This window comes from Sinohyriopsis cumingii, chromosome 17 (genome assembly GCF_028554795.1).
Source record: "Sinohyriopsis cumingii isolate HCF-2022 chromosome 17, ASM2855479v2, whole genome shotgun sequence".
Classification (NCBI taxonomy): Eukaryota; Metazoa; Mollusca; class Bivalvia; order Unionida; family Unionidae; genus Sinohyriopsis; species Sinohyriopsis cumingii.
In genome coordinates, this window is record NC_142977.1 from 35371214 (window position 1) to 35382348 (window position 11135).

The 11135-nt window shown below is 34.6% G+C and overlaps 1 protein-coding gene across 4 annotated transcripts in view; it reads left to right on the top strand.

Moving 5' to 3' along the window:
* Positions 1 to 8067, top strand: part of LOC149778415 (uncharacterized) — a 63221-nt gene extending 55154 nt beyond the window's left edge. For all 4 annotated transcript variants that reach the window (XM_089939234.1, XM_089939233.1, XM_089939235.1 and 1 more), the window contains exons 3-7: positions 9 to 294; positions 2954 to 3163; positions 3502 to 3602; positions 4054 to 4209; positions 5852 to 8067. In XM_089939234.1, the coding sequence (XP_089795360.1) occupies positions 18 to 294; positions 2954 to 3163; positions 3502 to 3602; positions 4054 to 4209; positions 5852 to 5914 (807 nt within the window). In that variant the 5' untranslated portion in view covers positions 9 to 17 and the 3' untranslated portion in view covers positions 5915 to 8067. The remainder of the gene's footprint in view (positions 1 to 8; positions 295 to 2953; positions 3164 to 3501; positions 3603 to 4053; positions 4210 to 5851) is intronic.
* Positions 8068 to 11135: the final 3068 nt, after the last annotated feature.

An 11135-nucleotide genomic window follows, 5' to 3' on the forward strand; every position in this document is an offset into this window, starting at 1 on the left:
TTTCCTAGAATTAAAGCATGGCTCAACAACCAGCATCAAGAACGTATCATAGAGACCCCATGGTGAGAAAACTATGGGAACTGCAGGGCCAGATGAAAGATACGAAGATTCTGGACGAAGCGTTGGAGCTGTATTCTAAGAGGGACAAATACTGTGAGGACCATACTTCACCTGCCAGTCCCGTGTTACAGGAAATCAGCCAAATGACATTGACCCATCCTTGGAGTGAACTTTATGCCCAAGGAAAAACACTATGGAATCTGATGCCAGGGATGATGTCCGGTTTTCTGGAAGGTAAGCTGGTAACCTTAGATTTTGTATGTATCAATGATGAATTTGGCTTTGCATTCAATAGACAGAAGCCTTAGGAAACGTTCGTATTATATGCTTCTTTTTCTCTCCATTCACTTTGCATTGTCAGAATAGTTCAGTATTATATGATACTGAACTCGCGCCCAACTTCATATTGCACTCATAATTGAACTACGTTCTACTGTCAACAAACAATGGTCGCAGATGGCCAGCACTTTTTGTGAACAAATTATGTACACTCATATGTTAGGCGGTTTACGTTTTGGTTGATGTGTAATCTGAAGGAACTAAAGCAGATGTTTCGTGGACTGCCACATACCAGCTGCTTTGCTATATCCGGATTAACTTTTTTGATACAATGTTTCGGATTTATTTATATAATTAAGCCTTGGGTAAAATAAGAAAAATAAGCATATAGTAAAATGATTACCGCATTTGTATGGGAAAATGTGAACTCTTTTTGTCGAATGGATATACTGCACTCCCAGAGTCGGGCATTATTCCATCCGAAAAACTCGTTCATATTTTCCCATACAAATGCAGTAGCCTATAAATATTACTGTATGCCCATATCTACGCTATATTATTGCATGCCCATATCTACACTATATTATTGCATGTTCATAGCTATGTAATATTAATCGCAAGAGACCACTTAAGCATTTGTTCAGATATTTGCCTAACATTCAAAATGTACCATACTTTTACCTTAATATTCAAAACGAAACATATTACTTCAGTATTCAAAATGTACCATATTTATAGATTACTGCATTTGCATGGGAAAATATGAACTAGTTTTTTCGATGGAAAACTGCACGACCTTTGGAGTACAGTAAATCCATCCGACAAAACAAGTTCATATTTTCCCATACAAATGCAGTAACCTTTTTATTAGATGCTTGTTTTTCTTATTCTACCCAAGGCTTAATTATATAAACAAAATACACTACAAGAAACAAAATAACCGAATGTATGCCGTATTCCAAACTAACTACACAAGCGCAGATTCATCATTACACAACATTATTAATGCGCACATAACTCCGCCCAGATAAATCTGAACTTAGCCGCGCGCTAGACATAACTTTTGAAAGCAAATGGCGTTTTCATCTACTTAGAATTGAAATTTAGATTCAAATTGTGAATGAATGTACATCGCATTACTGACAGGCTATTTGATCCATTTGATCTGGAATTAATATTTTTTTATATTTTTGTCGTTTCTATGAAATGTCGTGATTATCGACTGGATTCATCTGTGCAAATTCTGAATGAAATACATCAGATTGAAGTAGCGAGGGAGAAGCGTGTTGACATCTGCAAGTGCGTTTCTGTTCTGTCATTGAATATTTAAAATCATAATGTGGGGGGAAATATGAAGTCTTTCAATTGCAATTATCAAAAAGACGCTATCGAATTTAATGTTTATTTCATTTTGAGTGCAGTAAGGAGGATGTAATTGCACTTGGAATATAGTCGAAATTACAGCACAATTTCGAAGTGTCTAATCAAGCATGAGAACCCATGACATGGCTCATATAATTTGGATATGCAGAACTAGGAAAGGAAATTCAGGATGTAAAACTGTACGTATATTTTTTTTTTTTTTTTGCCATTCGTATTACCAGGTAAAGAAAACAGTTTATGCCTTGTCACTTGCATGATTTTTGTAGGTACCCAGCAATTTTATGAAATCTGGCATCTCCCGCCTAAATCCGAAACATTGTATCAAAAAGGTTAATGCGGAATGTAGCAAAGTAGCAGGTACGTGGCAGTCCACGAAACATCTGCATTAATTCCTTCAGAAACAAATGTAATCAATCAAAACGTAAACCGCCTACTATGTGAGTGTACCTAATTTGCTTACGAAAAGTGCTGGCCATCTGCGTCCATTGTTTGTTTACAGTAGAAAGTAGTTCCATTATGAGTGCAATAAATTGCGCGCGAGTTCAGTATCTTAAAATACTGAACGATTCTGACAATGCAAAGTTAATGGAGAAAATATTAGCATATAATAAAGTGTAGATATAGGCATTAAATAATATAGTGTAGATATGGGCATGCAGTAGTACAATGTAGATATGGGCATGCAGTAATATAGTGTAGATATGGGCATGCAGTAATATAGTGTAGATATGGGCATGCAATAATATACTATAGATATGGGCATGCAGTAATATAGTGTAGATATGCGCATCAAATAATATAGTGTAGATATGGGCATCAAATAATATAGTGTAGATATGGGCATGCAGTAATATAGTGTAGATATGGGCATGTAATAAATATAGTGTAGATATGGGCATGCAGTAATATAGTGTAGATATGGGCATGTAATAAATATAGCGTAGATATGAGCATCAAGTAATATAGTGTAGATATGGGCATGCATTAATATAGTGTAGATATGGGCATGTAATAAATATAGTGTAGATAATAGCATTCAGTAATGTAGTATAGATATGGGCATGCATTAATCGTCAGTATGATCTCTATTAATATCAGGAATCAGTTGATGCAAATATAATGATCGTTTTACAACTGTCTTTGAAGTTACATAACTTTAAAAACAATCGCCTGTTCTTGATTTTCACGGGTTTATATAGCTTTTATGGCGCATGATTTATTGGTGTTTCAGGACAGTTCCTAAAATTTCTGGTCAGTATGTCTAATGCCAAGAGGGTCCTCGAGCTTGGGATGTACACAGGCTACAGTGCGCTTGCGTGTGCAGAAGCACTTCCGGGGAATGGTGAGGTTATCACGTGCGATGTCGACCCATATCTAGAAAATCTTGTAAAGAAGTACATATCCAAATCTGTCCACGGCAAAAAAATAAGTATACGAATAGGTGAGGATTCATTTGGCCCAATTGGAATCATTGTATACTCTCTCTCTCTCTCTCTCTCTCTCAAACCTGATTGTGAATGCCGCAAGTTTGAGTGAATATTCCTGTCACAGGGAGTAAGAGGGAAGGGTTTAATTCTGAATATGGTTGCATTTTGGTTTCAGAATGATCGAAAACATTTGTTTAGCTAAGACGTTTTTAGCCCCAGGAAGTTTAGTTTGATTTTGTTCTTAGATTTTACAAGTATCAGTTACATTATTTCATTGTATTAGACTGTAACGCCTCGATCATTTATTTCTTTTTATCAGAAAGACATGCTTTGTTTGTCTTTTTTACCTTAGGTCCTGCTCTGGATACCATCAACAAACTAGCCGACGAGAAGCAAAGCTTTGACATTATTTTCTTGGATGCAAATAAAGACCAGTATTGGGAATATTACCAGGTATGTAATACGTACGTTTTCATTTAATGCTTATGTCATGTTGATTAATAAAGTTTACTTTTATGTTTATTATGGACTTAAACAGCGTTTCTATTCTTAAATTACTGCGCTAGTGCCTTAAAGTTTTACGTGGTCTTATTCGGTTGCTCGTTAGTGCATGTTTTTCACGTCTGCGTTCATGTATGTATAAAATTGCATAAATTCTTAAATATTGTTTAAAACAAAATGTACAAACCTTCAAAAGCATTGTAATGAGTATTCAAGATATGCAAAATGGTATTGGAATCATGATTCATGATTCAATATGATTGATGTATTGATGATTTAATGCATGGAGGAATGGCGGTAAAGTAGGTGGGGTTGGATGTGAATACCCGAGAAAAGTGCACGGACATTTTACCCTGTTCTTGTCTACCATAGCCTGATTCTATGTATCCATTAAACTATGCAGGTGATCATGGATAGAGGTTTGTTGGCTCCAAGAGGCACCATTGTTGTGGATAACGCCTTCTTCCAGGGACAAGTCTACTACGAAACAAGAGACATGAATGGAGAGGGAATGAAAAAGTTCAACGAAAATGTGTCCAGGGACCCACGTGTTGCTACAGTAAGTTTCTATTGTTCCATTAGTTTGACGGTCATTCATTTCAATCTCAATTTTTTCTACTTAAAATATCGATATAGATTGATTTTGTGACTGAAACAACTTTTCCAGTTTTTCTGGGCTGGAGAGATTTTGGTTTAACTTTAATCCAATCAAATTAAGCTTTTCTAGTTGTGATGGACTCGAGTTATTAGCTGGGTCAATTCAGTATAATGTGCATGTAGTTCAAGGAACTGGCCTAGATGTAAATTTTGCACATGTTTTTGTTCTGTCATTGGTAGTTTTGAATCATAGTGTGGAAAAAATACGAAATTCTTTTAATTCAAATTTTCAAGAAGACGCAGGATTAAATGTTATTTGTAATTCAGTATAAAAATTAATCTCTTTGGATTTCATTAAATTCTCTTTTTCAGTGCGGTTTCAGATAGAAATTTCATCTAAATTGCTGTACAATTTCGCGCTGTAGATCAATGTTTAGAACCCATGCGATTCTGATTAGCAGAAATAACAAAGAAAGTGCATTGGTATGTAAATTTATTGCCATTGTTAATACCAGTTACAGATGAAATTTTAATTCCCTGTCACTTGCTGATCTTTGTTGGAAGGACCCAGCCACATGACCTGCATGACGTGAATTATACATCCAAATATTTTTTTTTCAAAAAAGGTAAAACGGACACAATTCCAAAGCAACTGGAGTGTGAAAGCCCATTTTGCCAGCAAAAAAGATAGCTTTTTCATCGTCTTGGCTTCTTGGCTCCGAGTCTCTTGCTTTTTTACCAAAACCCGCCTTCTTCAGCAACGTTTTTTTCTCGAATTTACTGCTTGAACTGAAATGTAAATTGGTAATGTCTCTAAAAGAGACGGGACATCCGTTGATCTTGATGTGGGTTTCTATGCTATTTTTATGACCCTTGAGAGCACGGATCATGGTCTAAATCATTCGATTTGCGAATCATTATGATCATGTTTCCAACTAAGCGTTTCAATGATCAGAATGATATTTACAAGACTGCATGTCTCACTTTTGTTGTGCACATTGGAGACATGACGTTCAGTAATTTTACTTGGTTGAAAGTTTATCTTTGACCGAGTGAACACATCCACATCGTCAGCTTTATCACCTCTGCTTTCAGATGGACGGAATATCTTCTTTCCAATTCATCCACAGCCAAATGGAATAAATAAAAAGCTCCCGCGTCTGCTACACGAGTTTACATTGTTTGTTTAAAATTAAAAACAGTTCCGAACACACGATACTATTTTTATGCACACGTGTCGTACAGTATAAAGTAGTGCCTTGTGTAGAAATACTCTACAATTCTGACATTGTAAAGTTATTTGAGAAAAAATGATCCTGCAATAATAAAAAATATACACTACAGAACATGTGAAATAGGTGTTATACAGTCTATTCACACTAATCCATCTTTAATCAATATTGTTCAAGCCTTGGCTTTGCATTCTTCTTTCTTTATATTATTATTATTATTATTATTATTATTATTAATACATCAAAGACTGCTCTTGAATGGAGCATGCCGATTTTCGTATTATATCTACATCAAAAACACCAGAACTCCTTGAAGACTTCCAGTTACCCATGACTTAAATGGTAGCTAATTATTTTGCAATTTCTTCACAGGTTCTCGTTCCTATTCGGGACGGTGTACGCTTGATAAGAAGAAACGAGGACATGGCGGCCTAACTACGAGCCTGTCAGTAAATGTTTGAAAAGATGTGAAAATTTCTTACTTGTAAATGATTCAAAATGTTATATACTTAGTATTTTTAAGACTTATATTAAAAATTTATCTGACTCATTATCACACCATTGTCATGTAAATGTCATGGTTTTTATTGTCATTGCCATCTAAATTTCATGTTTTTTTTGTTGGCATTGTCATGTCAATGTCATGGTTTTTATTGTCATTGTCGTGGAAATGTAATGGTTTTTACTTTCTTACTGTCATTGTCATAGTGGCAAAAAATAAAATCTTTAAAGAAATACTTTACTTCTTCTTCTAGGAAGAGGAAAATATTGTATAAATATTCTAAGACTTGCTGTAATGTCAGATAGATACATTATTGTTTTTACGACTCATTGTCATGTATATTATTGATGTTAGAACTTGTATGACTGTCAGACTTTATTGTGTTCTAACATTAAATTTCTTCGTTGCCGTTAGGTGATACAAATTTCAGGATTTTTTTGCTGGAGTTATGTAAATCACCTTCCTACTATTTGCATTGATGAAAACTTTGGCCAAAATAACATGCAAACTGTGGAAAAATTATTTGACGCCTTACTCAATAGTGTTAAAAACGATTCGAATAAGGAGTGTGTTCTTTCAGCTTTCAAGGCCCCCTCTAGTCATATTGAACTAATCACATTATCTGAGATCCATTGTGCCGTAGCTAAACAAAAAGAGGGTAAATATCCAACATCAGATTTTTATATGAGGAACATTTTAAATTTCAGATAGTAGACTTCACGTCCTTTTGATGATTTTAATTCAACTGTACGTTTATGCATAACTTTGTTCCAGATGATTGCACAAACGTTACAATTATGCTGCTAATAAAAACTCACGTGACAGACAAAATAAGTATAGACTGATAGTTCTTATTTGACAATTATTTCAAAAACATTTGACTGTATTATACTACAGAGATGTGAAATCACAATTTCTGATAATCCGTTTGGTTTAAAAAGCACCATTCAACAGACGTATGCCTCTATGTCTTTAAGGAAACTGTCAAATAGTATGCTGAATGTGGCAGCGCTGTGTTTGCATGTTGTTTTTTTTAGACACTAGTAAGGCATTTGCTTAAGTCAGTCAATGGACACTTTTAAAAATTTGCTTGATATTCATATACCCGTCTACACAATTCATACTTTAGTTAACTGGTATGGCAAACAGTTGTAATATGTTCGTTGGGGAATTGTTGTATTCAGCTCCTTCCATGTAACTAATTAGATTAGACGATGAGGTGTTCCTTTACTTTGTTACATTTGAAAACAAATGTGTCATTTCTTAACAATTAGTTTTGCTGAAGATATGTAATTAATAAGTCCTTTTATCACAGTTTTAAGGAAATTATTAAAGATCTATGAACAATACGCATTTGTGAATGATTTCATCAATGATACACAAAAATCTGTATCAATGGTCTTTCAGTCAGCTTCTTTCAAACTACTATCTCCTCCCCCCTGTACATCTTAATGACCATGCTCTAACATATGTCAAAAGTTATACGTATTTGGATTATATTATAAATACATTCGGTCAAATGATGAAGATATTACACATTTCAGTGTACTCGAACATACGTGTTTCTGAGTAAATTTAGAAATTGTTCTTTGAACATCAAAATTAGGTTATTTAAATCTTATTGTTGCAGTATGTTTTGTGCTCCTCTGTGGACAAATTTTAGTGAATGTATGAAAATGAAACTACTCATTGGCTATAGTAATAGTCTTCGTTTACTATAAAGCCTTCAAAGATGGAACAATGGCTCTGACATATTTGTAAACTATAATATATTCAGTTTTGGAGGGTTAATGAGAAAGTACGTGTTCTCACACATGTGATGACAAGAATATCTTATTGTAAGAATTGTATCATGAAATCCCTGTGGAACTTTGACATTTCTTTAAATTCTCGTGTTATAGATAGATAGATAGAACAAATTAATCTTTACTTCTTACATGATTTCATTGCTAACAATATCGGACACAGTCCATTGTTGTAGATGTGTCTGTATATTTGTACATAAGATATCTATGATCTTTTTGTTTAAAATATTGTTATTTTATATTTATATTTTAATTTTGATGTATGGACTATTCAATCTGAAATAAAGAATTATTATCTTATCTATTAACATCACTTTTTGTCTGAATTATCTCCCTCTTTCGCTCTCTCTCTCTCTGTCTATCTGTCTGTCTGTCTGTCTCTCTCGTGCAGAGGTGGCGCTCACCAGATAATATGTACTTTTTAGAGAGTGACGTATGTAAGGTGAAGTAGTTCGCATTTAAAACATGCACAGTGGAGAGAATGTTTACATACCTCTATGCTACATTAATTTAATGTGGATGATATTTCTTTTGGATGTTGTACTTTTGGAAATATTACATGATTTAAGCACACTGCTAACTAAAATGACTGCTCCCTTGTGTTAAAAAATCAGTCTGAATTAGTCTAAAGTACACTATACATAGCAGCTATTAAAATAGGGAAAATGAATTTTGCCAGACTAGACATACCAGCTTCTGAAAATGCAATGAATGAATTACCAAATATATAAAATGTATAAAAAGTTATCGGCTCTTTTTTATACAATTTACCTCTGAAGTTCAGGAAGTGAAAATGACCAAGTAGAGCTAGCACTTTTTTGAAAGGTGCACATTTGAAGTAAGGCCAAGCTGTATACTCTATAACCCATAGTACACCCATCAATCATACACAAAAATAAAGGGAATTAAAGGTTCTTTGCATTATACCTAGGATATACAAGGTCTTTTTTAAATAGCCAGTATAACCAGTGAGGAAAGCCGGGGACATTCTTTTTCTTTAAAATCCTAACCTATGCAAAATGCGAAACTGTATAGCGCCACCAGAATAAGAACGTTACTGTTAAAGGGAGGCTTTTATACTGAGCCTATGTATTTCCTAAATACAGCTTCTGCCATTTTATAATTGGCCTATTTCTTTGGGAATCACCGATGGGCGAATGATTCAAAGGAGCTCTGTTAATGATGACAAACAGCGATCATTTTTTAAAACCTGGTTTTCAACTACCATACCCAAAAAACAATATCCGTTAGAATAATTAACATGTCCGATATCCGAAGTACTGACCTTAGGGTATTATTGCCCTAGGTTTTTTCTTTCTTAAAGACAACGTGTACTTATATCAACCTTACTGTACGCGTATGAATGCATGTGTGCTTATATCAACCTTACTGTACGCGTATGAATGCGTGTGTGCTTATATCAACCTTACTGTACGCGTATGAATGCATGTGTGCTTCAGTTTGTGTGCAATGTCACGAAACTTCTCGAGATAGAGACCAATAGAACTGTCGGATTTACTTGGGCAAATGTAGTTTGTAGATACGCACACATAATTGTAAGCCATCGAGGTGCCTCATTCTTCAATCAGTCTTATAAAAATGCTGGATGTGGGCTGGCTGCAATGTATTATTATTATTATTGTTATTATTATTATTATCTGAGTTGGTGCATGTACATCTGTTGATGATGCATAAGATGCATTCAGATGGACATTTTTAAAATATATGGTGGCAGATTTCTCTCAACCACTTGCCACTTATCGATTTAAAGAAGCTGTCACAAGATGACAAGTAAGCCGACTTATGTAAAATCTAAGGCAACGTTTGCATTTCTTTATGTTGACAAACTAAACGGATAAGTTGGCCAAAATCTGTGTTAATGACCACTTTTGCCATCTATCGTGTATGGTGGCAGACTTCTGCCGACCACTTGCCACTTATCCACTTATATGAGACGACTTATTAATTCTAAAATATGTTGACATAATCATAAATAAGTCCTCTTATGGCGAGAAAAAAGTCAGCCTTTGTAAAACCTAAATCGACTTATCTGCTTGTTTATGTTGATATAATAAGAGGATAATTTGACCACTAGCCGTGTTAATACCCACTTATGCCATATGAGGTTGCATATTTCTGCCATTTATCCACTTAAATAAACCATCTTAATCATTCGTATTTGATGGCATAACTACATTGATGACGTTTACAGACTCGAAATAAGTCGACTAACAATCTAAATCTTAGGTCGGCATAGTGTCTTTTCTATGCCGATAAAGTCGACCCAAGGTCGTGTTAATGCAAACATATGCAATCTGTCATAGCCACTTGCATTACCCAAGATATTATCTATGGAGGGGGATTACCGCCATAATTATATGCATGTATTTTCTAATCTTCCTTGATGATCCATTGTAAATAGCTGCTTGCAAGTGCTACTTTCTTAATTATATCAATGTATATTGTATTCTTCATTGATGCAGATTGTACGTGGCAGTTTGCAAGTGCTACTTTCCTTCGGCATTATTGCCAATGGCTGCTTGCAAGTGATACTATCATAATTCAAGTCATGGATTTTTCTATTCTTCATTGTTGCAAGCTGTAAATGGCTGCTTGAAATTGCCTAGATCTACTTTCCTTCTGCGTCCTTGTATCTTGCAATTTGCCAACTAATGAAATGATTCTGTAGTTTGTCGTATGGCAAATTCTATGTCAGTTATTACAAGTTTTAACATTCCATTTATAAACTTGCTATATCACAAGTTACACAAATTGCACCTTCCAAAATCATGACTATAATATAGCATCAAGCACTTTGCAAGTTAGAATCAAGGAAGGCAGCATAAAATAATTTCTCATTATGACAATAGATGGCGCTGTGACACGTCAATTTCTTAAAATACGACTACTCCCCTCACCCTAGCAACAAGAGGTTAACCACTTTACGGCATGTTTGGGCGTCTTATTTAAAATATAATTCGAATTTAATTACAGCAGCTGATGTCTCAGAGTATTAACATTCGAAAAAGAGGTGGCCTGCAAGTAGCACAAAATAAATTAAATGTATCAAATTGTATACAATTAGATGTATTTACACAACGTTATGTTTCCGCTAACCCTTCCCACCCCATTTTATTTGAACATTTTGTCTGTTTAATTTACAGCTGCCGCACGGTGGCAGAATAGGGTAGTCGCTTACAAGTAGGATTTAAGTCCATAATTTGTTTATATATTCTCATTCACAATGTTATCAGTTTAGAACATATTTATTATTTTAGAGTGCAAAATCTGCTTTTTGTAGCAGTAAAGACCTCATAAGGTTTGAGCAAAATGCAGATAATTGCACCTC